The sequence below is a fragment of the Planococcus citri genome, chromosome 4, assembly GCF_950023065.1.
Source record: "Planococcus citri chromosome 4, ihPlaCitr1.1, whole genome shotgun sequence".
Classification (NCBI taxonomy): domain Eukaryota; kingdom Metazoa; phylum Arthropoda; class Insecta; order Hemiptera; family Pseudococcidae; genus Planococcus; species Planococcus citri.
Genome location: NC_088680.1, coordinates 22,062,260 through 22,088,117, shown reverse-complemented (window position 1 = coordinate 22,088,117; position 25,858 = coordinate 22,062,260). Strand labels below are relative to the sequence as shown.

Below are 25,858 nucleotides of genomic sequence, written 5' to 3'. Positions count from 1 at the left end.
TGTTTTTTGACCAGAAATTTTTCATTACTCATGAAGAGAATCGCTGGTTTGTCCTCCTACCCAGCAATTAGCGAACTGAAAATAATGTAGCAGATACTTTCTCTGGCAACGAAAAATTGAATGGTCGATTTCGAACTTGATGTATGTATTTTTATTGTCTAACAGCAATGTAGAAAAAATCTCGCTACACAAAAACGAAAATAACAAGATTTGTCAATAGGAGAAATACGTTGCATTTTGTTTGATACCCCGCTGAGCGTCGCGTCGCGCCAATAGTCTAAATCCATTCACATTCTGCATTCAGTGCACAATGGATGAATGCACTAACAGTAAACTACTGAAAACGCATTTAACCAGTTACCAACACGTACTTTTAAATAAACAGCACAAAATGAATTACCCTCGTGATAATTCATTTTTCTCAATTTTCCTCAAAAATGAATTTCAATTAATTTTTTATTCAAAAGAAGGGTCATTTTCATTTTGCATATTTTCAACATTTTTCATCTCATAAAAATGCTACTTTCTCGATGAAAAATTATGAAGATTTCCAAAAATTTTATATCGTTGGAAAGCTCATAAAATTCTGCACAAAATGATGCCATAAAACATGGGGGTCCCAGAGCTGGTTTGAAAGTTGTAGTGCATTAAAGTTCAAAACAGCCAAAAATCACCTTTTTTATCTTGAAAAATTGCAAATTTCTCGATGAAAAATTTCGAGGATTAAAAAAATTTTTATACCATCGGAAAATAGATAAAATGCTGCACAAAATGGCGTCATAAAAAATGGGGGTCCCCGATCTGCTTCGAAAGTTCTAACGCCTCAAAGTTCAATAGGCAACCTCCCGGTCTACATTTGTGGTGTACCTGCACGGTTGTAATTTTAGCTAGAAATTGCAGTTTTCAAGACGAAAAATTGCAGTTTTGAGCCAACTACTCGGTGAATTTTTCCAATTTTGGTATGATTATGTTGCGCTGAATTTTTTCTACCATATTGTATCATCAAAAATAAATTTTGATAAATTTTGTTCAAAATTTGCTCATTTTCAACCATTTTTATTTCGTAAAAATGCTTTTTTCTAGATGAAAAATTATGCAGATTTCAAAAATTTTTATATCATTGCAAAGCTGATGAAATACTACACAAAATGACGTGATATAATGTTGGGCTCGTCTATCTGATTTAAAAGTTCTGAGGCGTCAAAGTTCAAAATAGCCCAAAATCACCTTACTCAACTCGCAAAAATGCCATTTTAGTGATGAAAAACTACGCGGATTTCAAAAAATTTTATACCATCGAAAAGCTGGTAAAATGCTGCACAAAATGGAACCATCAAACATGGGGGTTATCGATCTGCTTCGAAAGTTCTAACGCCTCAAAGTTCAAGAGTCAACCTCCGGACTACATTTGCGGTGTACCTGATTCAAGTGGTAATTTTAGCAAAAAAAAAGAAGAGCTTAAGTAGGAAAATTTCAGTTTTGAGCAAACTATTCGGTGGAATTTTATTACTTTGGTACCTTTTGGTCGAGGTGGAGTTTTTCTACCATACAATACCTTCGAAAATAAATTTTGGATAATTTTATTCAAAATAACTGCCATTTTGCTCATTTTCTACCATTTTCGTCTTGAAAAATTGCAATTTAAGCGATGAAAAATTATGCGGATTTCAAAAAATATCATATCATTGGAAAGAGGATAAATTTCTGCACAAAATGACGCCATCAAACATGGGGGTCCCCGATCTGCTTCGAAAGTTCTAACGCCTCAAAGTTCAAAAGGCAACCTCCCGGTCTACATTTGTGGTGTACCTTGTCAAGTTGTAATTTTAACAAGAAATTGATAAGCTCAAGACGAAAAATTGCAGTTTTGGGCGAACTATTCGGTGAATTTTTCTGATTTTAGTATCGTTGTGCACTGCTACATATTTCCTACCATACAGTATCCTCAAAAATGAATTTTAATAAATTTTACTCAATTTAAGGGTCATTTTGTTTATTTTCAACCCTTTTTATCTCGTAAAAATGCTTTTTTCTCAATGAAAAATTACTGGGATTTCAAAAAATTTTATATCGTTGGAAAGCCTATAAAATTTTGGACAAAATGACGCGATAAAATGTTGGGCTTGTCGATCTAGTTTAAAAGTTCTGATGCGTCAAAGTTCAAAATGGTCCAAATTCGCCTTTTTCGAGTCGTAAAAATGCGATTTTAGCAATGAAAAACTATGCGGATTTCAAAAAATTTCATTGTTTTATTTCACCTTCAAGGAGCATACTCAGTCAGCTGATAGGTCTTATTTAACCATACATTTTTATGATGAACTTAATCAGCTGATACAAATCTTAATCAGCTGATACCAATTCTCAAAACAGCTGAGATAGATTCCTCATCAGCTGAGAAGCTAGTGCACCCACCTTTTTCAGAGTATATAAACTCAGCCAATTCGCTGGTAAAATCAGTTCTCTTCGGGCTATTGAAGTCTAATCTTCTTTAGCTAGAAGAGCTAGGGAGGCCTACCTTAACATAGGTGTAGAACTTCACTTATGTGTAGGCCGCACTTCATTGATTCTCATTGTGGCTGCTTCGGTACCATTTGAGATCTTTGGTTAGCCTTATAGGGATCTCATTGATTCTCAGTGTGGATACTTAGTACCATCTGAAATCTTTGGTTTTGTCGAATAGGGATCTCATTGATCCTCCCAGTGGATACCTAGTACCATTGGAGATCTTTGGTTTGTCTTATAGGGATCTCATTGATCCTCCCAGTGGATACCTAGTACCATTGGAGATCTTTGGTTTTGTCTGAACGTGCAAAGGTTAAAGTTAACCTAACCTAACCTTACCTTCATCCGCGACTAAGTATAAGACGCGAAAGTTCGGTTAAGTATAATCCGCGAATAAACTTTGTATTTTGTGTTTCAAAATATAATAAAAACTTCAAAACATTTTCGTGTGTTCGTTTTCTTCCACTACAATTTTCAATTGTGAAATTACTAAAAAAATGTTAATTTCAAACTGTCAGAAATGGATTGGGAAAAATGGCGTGTAATCGGTCCAGTGGTTCACCAACAAGCACCAATCGCGTATATATGAACTGAAAATTGATTTGTCCAGCTTTAATGTTACTTTTTGAAAATCTGGAATATCAAAAGGTTGCTGGAAGCCCAAAAACGATTTGAAATTACCTTAAATCGATTCAGTATGTTGAAATCAAAGTATGAATTGAATTTTGATGTTCTATATATGTAAATTGACACTCCTCTGATAATTTTTAAAAAAATTGAATTTTTTTGACAATTTTAGCAAAAACAGGATTTTTTGAGCAATCTTGGCAAGAACAGGGCTGTTTGACAGTTTTGGCAAAAATTGGCCCCTTTTGACAATTTTACCAGAAATGGACACTTTTTGAAAATGTTGACAATAATGGACACTTTTCAACCATTATGTCAAAAATGGGCACTTCTCGACTATTTTTCCAAAAATTGGCGCTTTTTGACAGTTTCCTCCCAAAAAGTGACACTTTTTGACTTTTCCAAAAATTGACACTTTTTGGCGACATTTTAAAAAAATGACACTCTTTGACTTGGACAAATTTGGTAAAAAAAAATATAACCTTATTAAGAAATTTTTTCAAAAAAACTGGTATTTTGTTTGGCAATTTTGGAACCAAAAGAGGGCTTTTCAAACAGGAAAATCATTTTTTTTTTAATGTTTGGAGTGATGAGAGGGGGGGGGGGCAAAAAATTCAGGACTTACAAGTTTCGAGAACTAGCATGACGTGAATTGCCGTTCTCAAATTACTTTTTATCGTGCAAACCACGTTTTTTTGCATATCGTTCACTTACGTAGAAATGTTCTGCCGAAGGCTCCAGAACTTCTGAAAACTGTTCTGAGTCGTTTCCAATCGATTTGAATGGTCGAAAAAAGGGTAAATATTTGTATCAAAGTTTAGATTTTTCGGTTGATTTGGTAATTTTTTTTTTCATTTTTGGCCCAAAGATTGAAATCGAGAATTAACTGTTTTAATGAAGGGGATGGGGGTGGAAACCGACAACTGAATTCTCGTCAATCTTTCTATACGTAATGATTCAGGCAAATACCTATTCTCGCGATCTTACGAAATGTAAATACTGCACAGTTTTTACGTTTGTTATGCAAGATAAGGTAATTTTTCATCTTTAAAATTCTCTGTTCTTTATATATTTGAACGTATCCATCTATCTACTTATAATTAAAGCCAGAGCTGATAAGCAAAATTCATCTCGATGATAATACAATGTAAACCGACGTTTTAGCTCATGTTCGTGTAATGTGGTAATTTTATAGTTCTATTGAAAGTGAAACAATACAACTTAAAATTTTGTCGAGTGAACATTTTTCTGTTGAAAATTAAAAATCCGTCTGTCATGAATTTCGCAGCCGTTGTTCTTTTGCTCGTTTCGTCATGTTCGTTCACCTTCAGTTCGCGTATTCTGGCATCAATGACTTCAATGAGTTGGAGTCACTTCAAAGTGATCGAACCACTACTTATTGAACTTATCAATCGAGGTCACCAAGTGACATTTATATCGAACCGTCCTCTGGGAAGTGGAGTAACCAACTACACTTTCTTTGACATCACTTACTGTCATTCCAAAAATGTACTCGTAAACAAATGGTCATTGGACGGATATCACGAGGTTACCTCAATTGGAACTTATCAATTATTATATCGTAGTCTTCGTTGGACCGAATGTGTTTTTAAATCATCTCAGTTTCAAGATTTTTTGAAATCTGAACCGAAATTTGATCTAGTTCTGGCCGAGTACCTCACCTCGAGACTATTCGCCGCATTTGGTTTCATTTTCAAGTGTCCTGTTGTGGTTTTTAGTGCGTGTGTATTGCCTACTTGGGTTAGTAGTGATCTTGGTAATCCCTATAATCCATCGTTCGTTCCGCATTTTTTGGGATTCACTGCTTCACGTATGGATTTTATGGGCAGACTTAGAAATACTTTGGAAGTTGCTGGTGGCATGGTCATATATGAGATGATTTACAATGCTGAATCACAACGATATTTGGAGGAGTATTTTCCACCTTCGATTCCTCATTTGAAGAAACTTGTGGCAAATGTGTCCTTGATTTTGGTCAATACTCATTATTCTTATTTTGGAGCTTTTCCTCGTGTACCTGGGGTTATTGAAATTGGAGGAATTCATGTATCAACGGCTCGAAAATTACCTGAGGTAATGTTAAATTTTTTCTTTTTTGTTCACTATCAACAATGTTATTCCCGCACAAATTTAGACATTTTTTCAAACTGGTTAATTCCTCAGGTTCATAAACAAACATAGCTTGTATGGATTAGAACCACACGAAAAGTTGGATTGGTACTTGATAGGTACTTATCCCTTGTCCCTTCTTAATTTCCACTTTCTGTCTGTTGAGGAAGTAATGCGTATGATAATGAGTTTTGACGTTAAGCACCTGTTATCTTATTAAATGTTTCCAGTAGGTCTACGTAGATAGCTAGATACTCGTACTCGTACTTTTGCATGTGTTTATGTACCTACGTCAGCTGATATGCATTATAATCGCGTGCCAGTTGAAGTTATGTGAGTAAGTTATGCACGTGGTATTAATTGGATTATTTTGCAAGAGTTTATGATCAGGTTTCATTAAAAATAGGAACTGACGATGAAAGGCGTGGAAGTATAGTATGTGTACATATACCAAGTATTGATCGTCGTTTCTATACTTGCTAATCGTATATCTATGTAATTGTATTTATGTATTAGATTTTAATGGAGGAAAACGTTGTTGGCATTAAAAATTATTGGACGAAAAAACTGATCAATTGAGTTTCATTTTCCTGGAAAAATTATAATAAAATGAGAAAAATGAAATTTGCCGAATTGAAATGAAAATGATTGCAAATTATGTGAAAAAGAATAATTATTATAAATAAAATTGGATTAATTTTTTTGAAGATTGCTCAAAATTGTGTTGACTAGTGAAAAATATTTTAGACGTATTCAGACATTTTTTTTCCAAATCATTATGAATGTTGGAGCAATAAAAAGTCAAAGCATAAAAATTTTCTCATTAGAAGAAAAAAAATGTTGAATAAGCGTAATAAAGAAAGTTAATAAAAAATAACTCCTGCTTCTCAGTTTTTACAGTTGAAATTTCTTTTTTGGAAAAAAATCTTTTTAATTTCTGAAAATTGACCACTTTTTCAAAAATGTTCATCTATTTCAAAAAATAGTTTTTCCTTCAAAAATGTTTAGATTGGTGGTTTCCTTTAAAAATTAGCTGTTTTTTTCAAAAAAATTAACTTTTGTCTTCAAAATTCTATTTAAAAAAAAAGAAACAACTTTTTTATCCAAAAACTTGCTTTTTTCTTTTATCACAAAAATTGACTTTTTCTTCATAGAATTTACATTTTTCTATAAAAAATTTGTTTTTTTCAAAGAATTCATTTTTTTGCAAAAAAATGTAGTTTTTTTTCACAGAACTATAAATTTCTCATCTGAAAACATGGTATTTAATCCAAAAAATTGAATTTTCATTTAAAAATTGTTTTTTCATCCACAAACAAACCTTTTTATTGTTTTATGTAATTCAAAAATTAACTTATTATCCAAAAATTGACGTTTTTAAATCAAAAACTAAGAATTTTACGCAAAATACAGACTTTTTCCCTAAATAAAAATCGACTTGAGCAATAACTATAATTTTGTATCCAAAAAGTTTGTTTTTTTCTGCATAAAATTAGCTTTTACTCCAAAAATAGACCTTTTTACTTTTCTGAATCCAGAACATTGACTTGTTAACATTTCATTTTTTTATTTTTTATTTAGGTCTCTCCAACAGCTGAAAGTCAATTACAGGAGAGACCACTTATAATTAAGAAGGGATTAAAACTAAAAATGTTTCTTCTTTTTTCGCTGTCTGGTCAGAAATACACTAGAAAAAATACAAAAATACAAAAAAAAGAGAGAAAAAAAATACTTAAAGCAAAAAAACAACAAAAAAACATAAAAAAATGGATCTTATAAAAAAGAAAAAAACTGAGAATTTTTAGGTGTACAAAAAAATGATTTTCACCCAATTATAAACCTTTTTTTTGTGCAAAAAAGTAACTTTTTACGCCAAGAATTGACGTTTTTCTATAAAAGTTTTACTTTTCTCAAAAACGTAAACGCTTCTTACAAAAATTATACTTTCTCACTGAAAATTGATTTTTATAGAATTACTGAATTACATAATGATTTTTTAACCAAAAATTGGTCTTGTTCTTAATAACTTGATTTTTACTATCCAAAAAAATGGATTTTCTCTTAGAATATCTCCTTACCTCACAATTTTTTTTCTTTTTTAAATCCAAAAAATTGTTTTTTTTTTATTCCAAATTTTTTATTTAAAAATTTGATTGCGCATTTAAAAAAATCTCATCTTTAAAAAAATTGTGGTTTTTTTTTCAAAAACAGTGTTTTCCTTTCAAGCTATGACTTTTGTCAAAAGAAATTAGCTAAATTTGAAAAAAATTGATTTTCCTCACCAAACTTATTTCTTTCCTTCTAACAATTGGTTGTTCACTTCAGGTCATTGACCTATTTTGTTTTGTTTTTTTTTCTTCAAAAAACTGACGTTCTTTTGCAATGAATTAACTTATTTCAAGAATTAACCTCCAATTTCCTGAAATGGGTCTGTATACAACTTTATTGCCTGATAAATTTCAATTTCAATTTTAATGAAAAGTACATTCCCTGAATGTAATGATGGTAGTTTTTTGAAAAAATTGATGTGTTTTTCCTTCAAAATACATTTTTTCTTTACAAAATTGATTTGCTCTTTGGATTTTTTTTCAGAATTTTTTTTTTTGGAAAGAGAAATTTCCAAGTTTTTTTTTCACTTCAAAAAGTGTATTTATTGTTTACACTACACTTGACACATCATTGAATGTTCGACGAAATTAATTTTGATCTGTGAAAAAAAATTGATTCAGTGTTTTCAGCTGTATGTAGGCTTATGTAGGTCTATTTACAATTAGTTCGTTGAATTAAGTACCCACTTTTGATCGTGTTTAAATGTCAAGATTATTTGCATTATTTGCATGCATAGATGAATGCTTGTTTTTGATATCTTTTTGCAAAATATCAGGCCTTTTAACTTTTTGGAAAAATTTCTGAGTCGTTTTTTACTATACGTTATGCTATCGTTAATGAACTTGGCTGCAACTATGGGTAATTTATCGCTCGAAGCGACGCTATAATTTGTTCTTACAATGTTCGCTAATTAATCAATGCAATAATTATTAAAAGACCTAACCAACTGTGTAATACGTATCTAGAATCTTTACACCGATAATACCTATGAGTATCTGGTTATCTTATCATGAAGCCAAATAATTACCTAGACCAAACTCATCGTTTAAAATTACACCTCGCCGACCTATTTTTTACGTGGGCTAACCATAAAGCTCGACCGTGAAAACTGAAAAGTCTACGAATGTCGCGGTACATTTGTCATTATGCTCGTAGTCAGTCGCACGTTATGTTAAATGGTATAGTTAATAGTCGGTGTTCAAATATCATATCAGTACACTTACTGCCGGTTAATTTAGTATTTTCCTTAATTACTCTTTGAAATTTTTTTTCAATCTATCGATAAGTGCGAATATACGTGTTACGGAGTTTGGCAGCACCGTCGTCGATCTGATGGCACTCAGTCAAAAATAAAAAAATTTATCGTAGTTGGTGCTGAATCTGTATGTACGTAGATGTAATTGTACGTAACTTGGTGTTTAGTTCGAATCACGTGCTCGTATAAATATGCAAATATTCGCGTTAATTGCGTTATTAATTTCGCTTTTGAACTTGTGCGGCGGTGCTAGAATATTGGGTGTTTTTCCGCATCATGGCTTGAGTCATTTCATGATGTTTGAGCCACTCATGCTGGAGTTGGCTCGTAAAGGACATCAGGTCGTTGTTATCAGCAAGTATCCTCATAAAGAAAATGTGCCCAATTACGAGCACGTAGATGTGAACAACGATGCGCCTCAATACACTAGTAATATTCCGTTTACCATTTTCAAGCGATTGCCTGTCAGTTTAAGAGAAGATTTGGAGGCTTTGTATATGTACGTATTTGTATGGCGTTGATTATTCGAATTTTTTTATCTGCCACCAAGGATGCTGCCTGATTTATGCTACGTTAGGTGATTCAATTTAGGTCGCGAGGTACTCGTACTAGGCAAATAGTGCGGTGCGTGTATTTTTTTTCGGTGGGTTTGTGTACTTTACCTTAGTTTACTTTGTATAGGTACGATGTGATGAAGTGAGGAGAATGCTTCTGTAAATTTGATTAAGTGATTTGTATAGGTACGAATAGTACGTCTGAAGGTCGTCTAATTTAATTCTTAACCGCTGAAAGAACAAAGTGCAAGGAGAAGACATTCATTACCTACATACCTTTGATAGGATGAGACGAGAAAAATGAAATAGGAAGAGACTTGATAGGACTTTTTCTTGATCAACTTACTGCGAGTGCAATTACCTATAGTGATATTTTTTAAAAATGTTGTCTCGTTTTTTTAAAACATTTCAATCTTTTTTTTTGCCATCATTCGACACCTTATCTATGTCTGTTGTTGAAACACGTTTAAATTTTTTATAATTATCACACAGCTGCGTTCACGATAGGCGCCATCAAGTAATTATTTAGGTACTTGATGCATTGAGCGTCACGTGGTTTTTCATATCACTCGGTGTGTTTTCATTTTATAATTTTGAATGACGTAGCGTAAAAAAAAATAGTTGATTTTACCTCCGAATTGATAGCAATGTTGATAACAGTCAACTGTAGTGTTGAAAAAAGTCAAGTGTGACCTACTTATTTCACACTTTTCATTTGAAAAAAAAAATGAAAATTGCATGCAACTATGGAACTTTGCTTCGATGAAATTGAAAATCTAGAGGTGGGGTGTTCAAAAGCTCTAGCCCAGTAAACTTGATGATTTAAACATTTGACGATCATCAGAAAAATTGAGAGAAATTTTGCAAAAATTGCTTGAAAATTGAATAAAATATTATAAACATAGTTGAAAATGGCTCAAAGTTGATAAAACATTGCAATAATTGCACAAGACACAATAGAAATTCTCAAAGCAACAGAAAATTGCTGAAAATTACAAAAAACGATTCCAATTACTTATAATTATGCCAAAAAATTTAATTTTGCTATAATTTTTGTAAACCATCGAAATACATACATAACCAACAAAAATGTAAGATTGGAGACAAAAACACTGAATTTTAACATAAAAGTGATACAAAAAATAACGAATTTTAATAAAATTTTGCAAAAATTGCTTTAGTACTTCTTAAAGTGTTTCAAAAACACTAAACAATGAACAATATTTTTTGAAACAATGCATAAATCCAAAAAAAAATTGAAAATAATTCAACTTTTGGATCGAAATAATTTGAGATGCAGTTTTGCAGCAATTAAGACGTATATAAAGCACCAAATTGAAATAATTGTAAAAACATTATCCAAAAAAGAAAAAAAAATGAAAAAAATGGCAAAATTAAATAAATTTTGTAAAAGTTAAAAACTGTAAAATCAACTCAAAAATCGTTGATCCAGCAAAAAAAAAAGAGTCAAAAGAGTGACAAAATTGAGCAAAGTTGTGCAAAATTACTTACTTGATAATTTGTTAAAATGTCACGAAAACAGACAAAAGTAAGCTCAAGTAGAAAAAAAATTGCAAATATTGAACAGAATCTGTGGATAATTATTAGGTAGGTATATATTTTGAAGTTGATCAAATATTACCAACATGCTTTGCAAAAAGTCAATAAAGTGAAATAAAAACTGTAAGTAAAATAGGAATAAAAATCACTGAAAATTACCAAAAAACTGATGAAACTTCTATTTTGAAAAGAAAAACAACTTTTCAGAAACAACTGAATTTTTTGAAGAAAAACGCATCAAACTTTTAGGGTAAGTATTTTTTGAAAACAAACAGAACAGCATGAAAACTAATTGAACAAAACAGCTGTTCAAAGGTCAATTTTTTGAAAAAAGAGGCCAATTTTCGAAAAAATTGATACTTTATATGCAGAAAAACATAAGTTTTCCAAAGAAAAGAAATCAATTTTGAACGTTCCAAGTTGAAAAAAAACAATTGTTTAAAGGAATAATAAATCAGTTTTGTGAGAGAATTCAATTCTTTGACAAAAATCATAATTCGTTACGTGAAGGAAAAACATCATTTTGAAAAAAAATCAATCGAGCAATAAATTCCATTTTTCAAAGAAGAAAAGAAAGTAAATTTTTGGTAGAGAAAAATCAATTAATTACGATTTTAAAGAAGTCAATTTTTTTGAAAAAAGCCAATGATTGAAAAAAAGTTATTTTTTATACATTATTCAATTACTTGGCTAATAAGCCAATTTTTAAATTAATGAGTCAATTTTTGAAATGAAAACAAAAAATGTTTCTGAAAGAAAAATCCATGTTTATGGATAAAAAGGTCATCGATCGTTTGGAGAAAAATTCCACTTTTTAAAAAAGTCAATTTTTTCATCAGGTTAAAAACCAATTCTTTGCTAAAAAAAAATCAATTTGTTGTAAAAAGGATTTTCGGCATTAAAACTGAATTTTTACAGAAAAAAGGCCATCAATAGATGAAAAAGTTGATTTTCGGAGAAAACTGTCAACTTTTAGATAGATATGGTCAAGTCAAATTTTAGATTAAAAAAAAAACAGTTTTTGGATTAGAAAGATTAAAAACTAATGATTTTGACCAAAAAAATTGTATTTTGCATAAAAAATCTCATTTTTGATTAGCCAATTTTTTGATAAAACAGCCAATTATTTGATAAAAACTCACTCCCTTTGCGGAAACAGTCAATTTTGCGGATAGTAAGTTTATTTTTTCCCTAAAAAAATGAAAAGATTTTGTCACTATCAAATCAAAAAACTGATTTTTTGATTTAAAAAAAAAAAATTTATAGAAATAACTAACTGTTGCAAAGAAGTAGATTGCTTACGAAAACCTCCAGTTTTTAAATTGATACCTAAGTCAACATTTAGATTTTAAAAAAATTAGAAGGTTCGTTTTTTCGATAAAAAAAAGACCACTTTCCGGATAAAAAGTCCATTATAGGATAAAAAACTCATTTTTGCAGGAAAAACAAATTTATTGAAAAGTCAATAATTGAAGAAAAAAACTAATTTTTTACCTATACTTTAAAAAAGTCAATCTTTAACATTAGAAAACAGTTTTGAGATTTAAAAAAATTGAATTTTTGAATAATAAACCAGTTTTTGAAGAAACGTGTCAATTTTCCTAGAAAAACGCTGTTCTAAAAAATGCTAAAAGAAAAATTTGAAAAAGAAAAACATTTCGAAGAAGAATTAATTTTTGGAATTATTTCATGACAATGTAATCAATTGTTTTTTTTTTCACATTTAAAGCATTTTTCTATCAGTAGTTAGGTAACACATTTTGAGCAATTTAAAAGAAATTCGAATCAACTTTATTTATTTAAGTATTGCAATCATTTTCGTACTAATTTATACCTGAATGATGTAGTTATTTTTCCTTAAAAAGGGGGAAAGGAGTGAATTAATCAAACGTTGATCACATATTGTCAATTTTTCTCAATTTTGAAAATATTACCCAAGTGCTGGAATTAATTTTTTTGCTGGTCGTGCGTGAAATTTTGAATGTTATCGGAGGGGGGGGGGTGCCGAACTACGAAATCTATTTAGAATCCGATCATATTGATAATAATCCCTAATCAGACATAATTAGATAGGTATGAGAAAAAACAAAAAATTCAAAATTTTGGAGAGAATTGACCTTAAAATATGTATGTAGTAGGAAACGAATTTTTTCAAATTATTGTGAATTTTCAACAGCGGTGCAAAATACGTATCCCTGAATGTTTTGAGGTTTCAAAAATTAGGCTATGTATCTGTAGAAATTTTAAAAAGTACTCGACTTGATTGAGATTGATACATTTGGTTCAAACGGAAAATCTCACTCGAAAAATGAAATTCAAATAAACATTCAGTCATGTTTACATGTTAACTGCTGCAGTCGATCTGCTCATCGTACCCATATCCATTGAAATGTTGAAAGATAAAGTTTTTCCTGGGGATCCTCGAATCAATTATATTATTTCCTGTCGTCTGGCAGCAATGAGAAATAATGAAATACGTACCTTTCATTGTCAAGTTATCTAGTCGTACGTATGATTTATATTTTTATATTAGCACTACCTACTCATTTCCAAGTTTTATTTTTGCTTCCTTGTTTGCTCCATTTTCTGTCCTTCTCTCATTTCAACGAAACAAAAAAAAATTGTACATTTCCCCCGAAAAATTCTTAAACAAATGGACGATATTTTTTTTTAAAAAATCAATCGAGCTTACGAATGAATTTAGTGAGGAACTCCTGGGCGTAACTTGATTTCCCAATTTTCCTTTTTCGTGCGAAAAAATTACATAAAAAAAAGAGACAGGATGGATATTTATTTTTTCAAATAGGCGTGAAAGTCTAACTCTGTGTAAAGTTCATTGACCTATAATATTTTGTCCATTAGCTGATTAAGATCGTTCGATTTTATTTTTTCATTATATTTAATGCGAGCTGTCTACCACCTGCGTGTTTAAAACAATACCTACTTATACTCATTACCTCATATAACATCAAATAAATTTATCAGATTTTTCTTCAAAGATGAAATGCCTATTTGCAACACTCGCCATATTGAATATATCTGCTCACGATGGGTAGAAAATAAATCGTCATGAAGTCTTGTTAAAATTTCTAATTTTGAACCAAAAATTTTTTGGTTTGTAAGTTTGAAAGTGAAATTTTAGGTATACTTTTATGTTTCGCTGAAAATGTAGCTAGCTAGTGTTGCTTCGATAAAACGTACGTAGTGCTGTTTTTCTTATCTACTTTTCATTATTTTGCCTGATTTTTTGTGTCTGGTTGCAATACCTGTTTATGTTGAATGAAGTTGATATGTTGTCTGAGTGCTCATGTCAGCTGTTTACCGTAGACTGATTGTTATTGTGTTTCATTTTTCTTCGAACGTCAGTGTCAATAATGTCGAACTCAATTTAATCGTACTGTAAATTATTTCAAATTGATATTTTTTCGGTTATTAAAGTCGAGTACCACTTGGATTATTTTCAATTTCCGCGTATTATTCTCCTTTAAATAATACCTACTTGAAAGAAGCAGCAGAGTAAGTAGAAAAATAAAGGTAATACGAGTAACTTCGATTCGCGATAAAAATTCAAAACATTACGACAATTTTGGTGGCATTTTCAGATGTACGGACGATGTTACGACGGTCACATACATCGCATTAGAATGGACTCCCAAAAAACAGCCACCGAGAATAAACAGCAGTTTAAATCGTCCATGTTCCATCGAAGCATCTTAAAAGGCAATGAAATGGGACGCCTACGTTCCGATACATTCGAATCACTGCCGGCTCAAAGTTGCCCAAATTCGTTTTTCTTCAATCACCAAGTGTCCACTTCCAGTTCAAAACTCACGACGACGATGAGTAAACGTAAATTAAAATCGTATTACGAAGATATCAAACCTTTCGAAGGTGACTCGGATCTACGCTCAGCTGCTCAATTTTTACAGACTTTTGAGAATCATGTCGACAGATTCGACGATGTATCGAATCATCAAAGTAAACAAAAATTATTCTACTTGATTAAGCCAGCGATCGATTTAAATTTCGAGGACGTTACTTCGATGCGATACGAAGATTTGAGAGACTATTTTCTGAATAAGTTTTGGAATATGCCGCAGCAGTATAAAGTTTACGCGGAATTCTTGAGAAATTCACATCCAATGTATCAAGGTCAGAAGGTTTCAGCTTACGTGAATTTATGGGTTGATCGGTTTAGAAATAATACTATCGTTTTATCGAACGATTTCATAAGCAGTCTTTTAAATAGAATTCCGGTACGGTTTGGTGTTTATGTATTGAGGAAAAGTCATCCTCAGATGGAACCGGAAGAGATTTGTGATCTAGTCAAAGCGTGTGAGTCGGATTTGTGTTTGATTGAGAGGAAAGATGAGTTGGCGGAGTTTTTGTGATTTTTTTTGAGAAGAGGATTTTTCAAGGGAGAGGTGTATAAAATTTGCATTATTTTTTTCAATATTTTTTCAAGATGATTGATGAATGTGGATTGATAGACACTTTAAGGAGTTCATTTTTTCATTTTTTATTTTTAGTTGGATTTTAGTTTTATATTCTCATTTTTTTGACTGGTCTCGAATTTTTTATTTAATAATTTAGTATAATTTTTATACCTATTTTGTTCATTTGTTATTAATTTTTAATTTTAATTCTTTGCCATTTTCATTGAGAAGTTTTTCATTTGTTGAATTTTTTAACCTGAACTTCGTGCATTTTGTACTGATTTTTTTGAATGTTGAAGTAATTTTTGTTGGCCTTTTTCATCATTACAAATTTGCAAAACAGTATTAATTTATTTTATTACCTATGAGGGAATTCGAATGAAATTTTGAGATTATGAAGTAAGGGCTTGAAAGTTTTACTATTCGATAACTTAGGTAATGGTTTTTTAAACTATTAATCTGGCAGCTCCTTGGTGGCATTTTTCACTCCTCTGCTCCGTGTAAATAATTAAAATTACTTTACCCTTCAATTTCACAGGTATCTTCTAGAAACGGAAAACATCCTAAACACGAAAAATTTCCGCAACTTTATGAACTCGAATCGAAAATTCGATCTCATGGTGACCGAAGCATTCAACTCGCGGCTCTTCTACGCTCTCTCGTATAAATTCAAAGTACCTATGATCACCTTAAGCTCGAGCGTAATGATGCCTTGGGCATCCTACGACATCGCCAACCCTATTACTCCTTCGTATATTCCGTGTATCTTTTCGTACCAAGCGGATAAGATGAATTTCTTTCAAAAGCTCGAAAACGTGTACAATGTGGTCGTCAGTGTAGTCGCATACGAAACGTTTTTCTATCGTAAAGACGAAGAGCTAAAGAAGAAATATTTTGGCGAGGATGTACCGTCTTTGAGAGATATCGCTAATAATGTCAGCTTAATGGTGGTTAATTCGCATTTCACGCTTAATCGACCTCGGCCATTGATACCGAAAGTGATCGAAGTTGGAGGATTGTTCATTACGCAGAGTAAACCGATACCTCAGGTAGGATTTTTGCTCGTAGAGTTTACTAATTTGGTTATTGTTTCGAATTTTTTTTTCAAGTTCAAAGTACCTGATGACCATTTTGATATTCTCTTTCCCATTTTATATCTGTTATTAAAATTAAGCTGGGGGAGAGGGGGCTTGTTCTGAGGTGTTTTCCAAGCTCTGATATATGTACTTAGAAATTTGACGTCGTCGAAGGAAAGTGTGAAGCTTGTTTGCAGCTCTGATGGAGCTGAATTTTGTTTTACAAAAAAACATGTCCTGCAACTCAAATTTTTGTTTTGAGCTGTGCATTTTTTCCCCAAGAAATTGCGTAAATTCGCCATATTCGAATCAATTCCGTAGCTCCTGACAAAATCGCAATCGATTTAGGGGAGACAGAAGTCAATTTTTGGGATTAGGGAGGAAATATCCAGCGATTCTCTGCTGAATCAGCCGATTTCATATTCAAAAAAAAAAAAAAATATGTAGGTACCAGGTTTTTAAATTGTGAAAATAACACTTTTCAATCCGTTTCCTCAAATTCACATTTCACTTGCTCTAATTGACTTAAAATGTGGAAAAATCACCACAAATTTTAATTCCAGCAGATTGTTTCGAAAGTGGCCAAAATTGATTCAGGAACTCGATATTACATACCTTAACAAACCAATTTCCAGTTTTTCAACTCGAGATTTTATCCTTTTGTGTAAAATATTACCAATGGACCATTAATTTTCTATCTTAGTAATTGTTTCCAAAAATTTTAGAAAAATCAAAAAACAAACTCTGGCATGGCAGTTTATTAAACCTCTGTACTTACCTATTCCGATTTTATAGCTCATGTAAAAGACGTAATATTTTTTCAATGAACCAAAATTCAGCCTGATCGGAGTCAATGAGTTGTATAGAGGTTTTCTTGTTGATACTTAAATAGTTTTTGTTTCTATAATCATTGATACATATTTTTCTCAGTAGGCAAATATTCAGAAAATTGACAAACTGTCAATGAACATTTTATTGTGGAAAAGAGTATTTTCAATTTTTAAAAAAAATTGTTTTTTGCTTTATTTAGCATACTTACATATTTTCAAATCGAAACTTCTGTTGTAATTTTAGAATTTCGTTATCATTTTTTTTTTTAATTTTTCAAAATAAGAGACTGTATGAAACCAAATTCATACGTATGTGTTCCTCCAAAAAATAAAATTGAATTGGGAAGCATTTCACGTAGAAACAAATACACTGGGAAGGATTTCATTCGAGAAAAATAGGCACACAAAAAATTTTGCCAGAAGAAAAATATCAAACTTTTCAATTTATTTAGTTGGTCCAAAATTTAAAAAATTTTTAAATCCAATTTCTAAACGTTTTTTTATTTTTCATTATTATTTAGCAAATTTGGAAAAAATTCAACTTCATCCGAATCTATTTTCAACATCCGAATCTATTTTCAACATCCAAACGCGATTTTATTGTGTCATTTCAGGTTTTCAACCTTCTGTAGATTTTCAAAATTTCATTCCATAGACTATGAGTGTTCTTCAAAAATACCCTCAGTTAATTTTTCCTGTCTAGAAATGTTTTGAACATTTTAATAAGTATACCACTCATTTTAGTGATTTTCATGGAAGAAATAATTGAAAATCTTGAACCACAATCGTCAATTTTCGTCCTAGTAAAGCAATGGCAATGGCATGGCCAATCATCCAGTTCCCTTAATAGAATATAGAGCGCGTACTTTCGGTGAGAACCTGCTAATTAGAAATGCAACAAGATTAATTTACTCGTGCCACAGATTACCTGTCATTTACCCAGAGACGTAGCCAGAGCATATCAAAAGGGTGGTGGGGGAGGGGGTATTGGTGTTTTGAGAAAGGTCCAACTTTTTTTCAATTATTTATTTTTATACACCCATAGGTGGCAGGTTAAAAACAACATCCTATTCTTGATCTACCGAATCGATTCGTTCGTTGTGGTATGTATCAGCAAATCTTTGTACTCGTTCTTATAGTTCTGAAAAAATTTCTGAGTGAAAAAATTTATACTTGAAAAAGGTTCAAAATCAGTGTTTGATTTTTTTTTTGCAAAAAAAAACAAATCAAACAGCGTTTTTTTGTTTAAAATAAAAACACCAACAATTTTCTACGTATTTTTACTCCTTTTTTTCAATAAAAATACAAAAACTGACTAAAAACTATATTTTAAAGAAGGCGTTTTATAATGTTTTTTCATGTTCAAAACTCAATCATTTTTTTTTGTTTTAAACGCTTTCTCGGTCGATTTAAGTACAATTTCCCAAAATTTGTACCCGCAAGAAATCTAAAGTTTTTCCCTGAGCCATTGGGAGGGGGGGGGGGTCGAGTCTTCCGAACCAACCCCCTTCCCTTGATTATGCCTCTGGATTTATCAAAAACCTACCAGATATTACCAGTTACTTACCTATTTCAAATTCATTCCAATTTTTTCGCACAAACCAAAAACTTATATTTTCAAGACCTTTTATCTTTTCTCCCGATTGTTTTGCCGAAAAAGTTGTAGGCAACCTTATTTTTCAAGGGGGGGGGAGCTCCGTATAAAAATGTAAACCGGTATCAAGGAAATGGCGAGGGAGGGGTAACTCTCGGGGGCTCTTCAGGACATTACTTTCCACAATTTTTTGCTATAAAAGTGTCCCTAACAAGGGAACCTCTCCAGATGTCCACCTTAGATTTGAACAGAATCATGATTTTTGGGAAGAGTGTGGACTGAAACCCGCATAACCAAAATTTCTGCTGTGCAAATTGATTTTTTAAAAGATTCAAAATGTATCATTCTCGGTCATTTATTTTTTTTTTATGTTCCTATATCTACCTACCTGATTCTGATTCAGAAAAATGGTGAAAATTGACCCTTAAACTAATATCAACTCCCTTCAGACCAAATTTCATAATTTATGGCCAGTCTGGAACCTCCAGCGCGATTTTTAATTTCCCCAGAAAGCGTCGAAATCAATTTTGACAACTCTGTAAATCGTGTAAAAAGCATAATAATCTTCAAAAATACTCAATTTTGAATTTCTAAAAAATTTATGAAAAATTGATTTGGGCAGCTGAAATTTTAGTTGTAGAGATTTCAGACCATGCTCTTTCCAATAAACGCCATCTCGTTCAGATCGAAGATGGACACCTCGAGAGGTTCCCTTGTAAGAAGACGAAGAGTGTTCTCGTTTTGAGAAAATTGAACAACCTGTTGATCTGCCTACGTCATCGTTTCGGTTGATTATCGCCAACCTGTTCTGTTCACGTCTTTTCAACAAGTAAACTTGTTTAGTGAAATACCTACCTAAAAGATGATTGAATTTTATAAGTGTTGTTTGAATACCTTATCAGTTATCAGTTTTATCTCTCTAATTACTCGTTGGCAATTGGTAATGGATGTTCGTGCTGACTTCTGTTTTCGTATAAATTTACATTATCTTCGTCTTGTTCGTAGTTGAATCACGTGCTCGCAAGTATGAAAATTTTCGCGTTAATTTCGTTTTTAATTTCGGTTCTGGAATTTAGCGATGGAGCTAAGATATTGGGTGTTTTTGCTCATAATGGTCTAAGCCATTACATGGTGTTTGAGCCTCTCATGATCGAGTTGGCTCGAAAAGGGCATCAGGTCGTCGTTATCAGTAGATTTCCTCCTAAAGAAAAGGTGCCTAATTTCGAACACGTAGATGTGAACAGTGATACATTCGATTCCACTGGTAATGTTTCGTTCTCCATGTTCAAACGATTGCCAGTCAGTGATATTGAAAATTTGGAGGAATTATACGAGTATGTGAAATATCGTATTTATTTGAATTTTTATGTGCTACCAAGCTTCTCTGCCTTTACAAATTTTTGATCGATTTTATCAGTAGCGTCATCTGCTGGAAGTGTGTCATACATGGGAATATTATTTTCTATAATACGAGTACCTACTTATTTTTTTCAACTCAAGTGGCAGTTTCTTGGTAGCACTTTTAAATTCACAGAATTCCTTATCCTTGTGTAGGTAAGGTACGTAATTAAAACCACTCCATCTAATTTACAGGGATCTGCTCGAAACAGAAGGCATCTTGAATTCGAAAAATTTCCTCAACTTTATGAACTCGAATCAGAAATTTGATGTCATGGTGACCGAAACTTTCGTCTCGCGACTCTTCTACGCTCTCCCGTATAAATTCAAAGTACCTATGATCACCTTGAGCTCCAGCGTAATGATGCCTTGGGCATCCTACGACATCGCCAATCCTATTACTCCTTCGTATATTCCGTGTCACTTCTCACCCCATGGCGATAAAATGAATTTCTTTCAAAAGCTCGAAAACGTGTACTCTTTGGTCGTTTATGCGCTCGCATTTGAAATATTTTTCTATCGTAAAGACGAAGAGCTAAAGAAGAAATATTTCGGCGAGGATGTGCCTTCTTTGAGAGATATCGCTAAAAATATCAGTTTAACGATGTCTCATACGCATTTCACATATAATCGACCTAGGCCATTGATTCCGCAAGTGATTGAAATTGGAGGATTGTTCATTAAGGAGAGTAAACCGATACCTCAGGTAGGATTTTTTGTGATATTGGTTATGTATTGATAATTGATTTCTTCTTGAAATTAAACGAGTAGTATTTTTCGATTATAATTATGGGAATTGGGTTTATGAATAATCTCCTGGTGTGTGATCTACGAGTATGTTCAGCTCTGGAAGAGTTGGAGATGTCTGTCGTTCCGAAGTATTCTCCGATCCTGAGTTGAGATTTGCGTACCTGTAGGTGGATTATACTGTTGGAAAAAAATCGAAAGATTTTGACCAAAGGGACCAAACCTGATAGAAATCTTTATTTTTGATTTTTTTTATATGGTATTTTTTCCGCTTCAACTCTACCTAACTTGATGTGAGAAAAATGGCCCAATTGCAAAAAGTAGTACTTAAACATACGAGCATTTAAGATTTTGCGTTGAAATCCAAGCTCACTTAGAATGATTACTTACACCGGGTAGTTGGAAATTTGAAAATCCCTTTTCATATTTCGAAAACATTTTCTTTGGGTTATTTCGTCCTGTCTGGCTGTCTAGTGTCTATCGATTCAACTGAAATCAAAACTAGAAAACCACCGTTCTTTTGTCTTCAGCTCATACGAGGGAAGAGTGTCCCAAGGGGAGGAGGGGTTAATTTTTCGATATCTTGTAGCATTCAACTTCAGGAGAGTTTAACTTCTCCGCCATTTCACTGAGGTTTTCAAAAGTTACGAGTTGGACGTTATCATTGAAAGTTCTGATTTCAAAATTGAAGTTTTAAGTGCGACTGTAATTAAAAATTACGTAAAAATCTATATACCTATCAAGGTCGATGTAATTTTTAATGATGATTTAAAATATACCACTTTCAAAATGAACATTCGATGAAAGGGGAGGGGACTCCTTCTTCTCCCATTTGAACTGGTATTTTTTTTACTAGTTTAGAGATTATAATTGGCCTGAACTAAGCAAAGGCAAAAGCTTTTCAAAAATTCGGGTTTTGAGAAGTAGGTAAAAACAATGATTGAAAAATTCATTAATTTCATTTGATCCAAAATTTTAGAATTTTAATGATGAGTTTTTAACATTTTAATTCTGAAAATGAAAAGTAAACAGACCCAAGTGAAGCGAGGGCAGGACTCGAACTCAATTTTTCCCCCAAAAATGAATTTTAGTACCCGAAAATTTTTTAAAAAGTAACCAAAAAGTGATTGAAAAGTAGGTAATCAAAAAAGTAACGAAAAGCGAGCAAAACATTTTAATACTGAAAAAAATTACAAAAAAAAACAACAAAATAATGTATTACGAATTGAAATGTATTTAATTTTGAAAAGTTGAACCGCTTATTTCGAAATTTTTTGATGAAAAATTGAGACTTTTTGACAATTTGTCGACAGCAAAGTAAGGATTTTGGCAATTCCTGACGAAAAAGATTGTTGGAAAAATAAAAACGAGACTGACAATTTTAACAAAAGGAATGATTTTCTGACAACTTCTGGCAAAAAAGTAAGACATTCGGGCAATTTTTTTAAAAAGTAATACCTAATTCAAAATTTTTTCTGAAAAAACGACTCTTTTTGGAAATTTTGTTAAAAACCGAGGATTTTTTTACAATTTTTTGCAAAAAGAAGGATTTTGACAATTTTAGAAAAAATAAAAACGTTGTGAGAATTATTGACAAAAAGAGATAGGTAGGTACTAGGTAGTAGGTACCAAGTAAGCTGGCCTTTTTTTATTCCCTTCAAGATGTTTGCAAAAATTGACGTTTTTAAATTTTTCAAAAAAGTGACTTTATTACCCAAAACAGACGAAAAAGTAACCAAGTACGAGACCTGAGCAAGGGCAAAAGCTTGATTTGAGAATTAAGTTTTTTCATGTGAAAATTGCATTTTTTTAAGCTTAATAACATTTCTTAAAACTTGAATAATATGCGAGTACCTACCTATAATTTTTTTAAAATTCAATTTGAAAAAAAAAACACATGAGCCCAAACAAAGCGAGGGCAAAATCTGTCGAAAATTCGTATTTTGAAAGATAAAAAGTACATAGGTAGTGTTTTTTTATGGTGAGTCTATTTTTTGACTTCACAAGAGTACCTTAGAGTCAAAACCAGAATTCTCCAAATTTTTCAAAAATGAGGTTATGATCGTTTTGGGTACAGTTAGTAGGTACGCATCGATCGCCATTCTCTGTTTTTACCTATCTAACACAATGACGCAGTCAGGGGGGTCCAAAGTACCGGGTCAGAGTCAAATTCCGAAAAATGTCCAAAATTTTCAAAAATGAGAGTTTTGGGTACAGTTAGTAGGTACGCATCAATTGCCATTCAACATTTTACCCCATTCGATACCATGATGGTTAGGGGGTCCAAAGTACCCAGTTCGAGTCAAACTTTGAAAAAAAAAAATACTTCAACATTTTTTTTTTCATTCTAGTCGACTATAAACAACCTTGAGATACTTTCAACAGACTTGAATCTAGAATTATCCCTCATTTCATCATGCATTTTCGCGTATTTTCGATATTTTTTACAGACTTGGAGTCAAAACCAGAATTCTCCAAAATGGTATCATGAATTACTGCTATGGAAAGACTTGAAAAAAAACATTTTTTTTGTCAATTCTATTGTTACCCGAAGCACTATATATAGGCGAGATTAGAAACCTGCTACTACTGATTCCCACCTTTCATCAGTTTTTTGCGTTTTTCTCAAAATGGTGAAAAGTGGAGAATTCTGGGTTTGACTCTAAGGTACTTACTCGTATACGTTTAATAGGGTTTCCCTGTTTCATATTATTGATGGGTTATTATGCAATTTGTTTCCTTTCCATCGAATCAATATTATTTTCATCAATGCTTTCTGATAAACATATTTTTTATAATAATTTACCTACTAATTACTCACTTGTGCATACCTTACCTATAGACTTACTATATCTACAGTTATACTCATAATCGTTCATTCAACTATTTTATCTCGGAGTTTCACTTCTAATTTTATTGAGCCATATTTGAAATATGTGGAAATCAAGGTAGTTGATTCTCTGTGAATGGAATTGTACGAAATATTACGATATAAGGTGAAAAAATATTGTTGACCGTGCAATGGTGCATGTAATGTTTTCGTTCATTTTATTAGTGCGTTAAACAGCTGAATATATGTACTTATTTTTATTCACGACTTGGTGATTGCTTCGAACAGTACTAGGCTACAATTGCCTGTTTTTTAATCGCGTAACAGTTGAAATATTGTAACATTTAAAAATGTCCAAATATTATATTTTATTCTATTTCCTACTCGCGTGTTTTGTGCGAAACACAACTTCGGTGAAAATCCTCGTCGCGTTACCTCACAAAGGTCGCAGCCTTATGAAAACTTTCGAACCATATATTTTCAAGTTAGCCGAACGTGGTCGTAATGTCACCGTTATAACCCATCATCCTACCCACTTCATTTCGGACAATTATCACGAAATTTCCATCCAAGGTTCGATGGAGTCAGCCTCAAGTAGGCTGAGTATTTCGCGTTTGGGAAGTTTATCGCTACTGCAGACATTGCACGGCTTGACTGGAACAGTTACAGATTACGAGAGAACTCTGAAACAGGAATCTATACAGAATTTGCTCAACTCGACCGAACGGTTCGATTTACTGATTACTTCGGCTTTCGCGTCTAGAATGTACTTGGGTTTAGTTGAAAATTACAACGTGCCTGTGATCTATCTCAGTAGCAATATTTTATTCCCGAATAACGCGATCAATTTGGGCGATTACATAAATCCATCCTTTGTTGTGTCTCGTTTAGGTGGTCAGAGTTGGAGAATGAATTTTATGCAAAGGTATGTGTAAATTATCGAGTATCTAGTTGATTTGATATTGGAAGACAGTGCTGTGTGTTGATTTGAGATGTAGGTATGAATTTTATACTTATGTGGATTCATTTGTTCAGGGTTGATCATTTTATAAACGTGGTCGTCAACATTATTTGGTTTGAGCTCAACGATCAATGGTTTGTTCAACCAATCGCCGGAAAATATTTCAATTTGAATGGCAAGTCGTTGAAAGAAATTGAAAATAGAGTTAGTCTCGCCCTGGTTAATACCCATTTCACACATTTTGGATCGAGACCGGTGCCTTCCAACGTAATAGAAGTTGGTGGGATAAATTTGGCATCTAAGAAAAATCTACCTATGGTGAGTATTTTTCAATATTTTTTTGGTTGCAACTTCTAATGCCGAGTTGATTGTCTTGAGAGTTAGAAATTTTTTAAAAAATTCTCAAGTTCGGTGTATTCCTAAAATATTTATTGTAAATATTTTTTGAAACTCAACGATGGAGTTATTTAAAAATTGAAAACATTCTTAAAGGACTAACCTATAATATGTAGCTGGTTGTCTATTTTATAAAAGATAATCCAACTTGAAAAGTCGTGAAAAATTCTTGATTTTAAAAGGGTGATCTTGGAAGTCTGGCATGAATTTTATATTGTGAAAAATTAATTTTTTTAGACCAGACAAAAAAAAGAAAAAACATTCAATAGTACTCCAGAAAACAAAATTTCAAGTGCTGAACGTTTTGGTCTATTTTTTATGACGAAAAATCAAAATTGTGACCATTATACAGATGGAAAACCTTTTTTTTTTGAAAATTAGGTAAGTATTAAATTCAGCATCTAAAATTTTTCCTTGTGTGACAGGTCAGCCGAAATTGCAGATTTTGCGTTCCAATATAGGACTTGCACGAAATTTTTTAAACCATACATAAGGTAGATCGAAAGAGCAGGTAATCATTTATCACCTGTTGAAATTTCAAGTTCTAAAGAGCCTTTTTCGATTTTTGGTGATTTTTTGAAAATCAAAAGGCCAAAAATGAGGAAAATATCAAAATTTTACCAAATCGATCAAGAAAGCTGAAATTTGGGCTTATACCCTATTTTCGACCTGCCAAATCGATTGAAAACTGTTTCAGATCGCTTAAAGTAGTTCTGGAGCCTCCAGCAGATTTTTGAAACTCGAAATTCCCACAAAATTTCGTCAAATGGAGTTAAAAAGCCGAAATTCATTCTACAAACTAATTTCAATACGCGATAAAGTCGGTTGCAGGTGGATTTTAAGTCGTTTAGGA

The 25,858-nt window shown here is 32.2% G+C and overlaps 2 protein-coding genes across 9 annotated transcripts in view; both read left to right on the top strand.

Moving 5' to 3' along the window:
- LOC135844663 (UDP-glycosyltransferase UGT5-like) overlaps positions 1–25,858 on the top strand; it is a 448,533-nt gene that overhangs the window by 55,605 nt on the left and 367,070 nt on the right. The window contains exons 1-2 of one of the 7 annotated variants that reach the window (XM_065362955.1): positions 8,530–9,122; positions 15,712–16,222. The exons of 4 other annotated variants lie outside the window; for them this stretch is intronic. In XM_065362955.1, the coding sequence (XP_065219027.1) occupies positions 8,815–9,122; positions 15,712–16,222 (819 nt within the window). In that variant the 5' untranslated portion in view covers positions 8,530–8,814. Of the gene's footprint in view, positions 1–8,529; positions 9,123–15,711; positions 16,223–19,679; positions 20,008–20,266; positions 20,778–23,983; positions 24,574–24,683; positions 24,928–25,858 lie in introns of those variants that run through there. 2 more of the 7 variants (XM_065362956.1, XM_065362959.1) reach the window with 2 other exon arrangements.
- Positions 13,888–15,491, top strand: LOC135844671 (uncharacterized). 2 transcript variants are annotated; one of them, XM_065362986.1, is made up of 2 exons: positions 13,888–14,271; positions 14,340–15,491. In XM_065362986.1, the coding sequence occupies exon 2, from the start codon at positions 14,340–14,342 to the stop codon at positions 15,126–15,128; it is 789 nt and encodes a 262-aa protein (XP_065219058.1). In that variant the 5' UTR covers positions 13,888–14,271; the 3' UTR covers positions 15,129–15,491. The 2 variants fall into 2 exon arrangements, with proteins under 2 accessions (XP_065219058.1, XP_065219057.1); XM_065362985.1 differs by having other exon boundaries at positions 13,891–14,253.

Excerpts from the sequence above, each read along its gene's own strand:
- LOC135844671 (XM_065362986.1), top strand. The coding sequence starts at position 14,340 with ATGTACGGACGATGTTACGACGGTCACATACATCGCATTAGAATGGAC.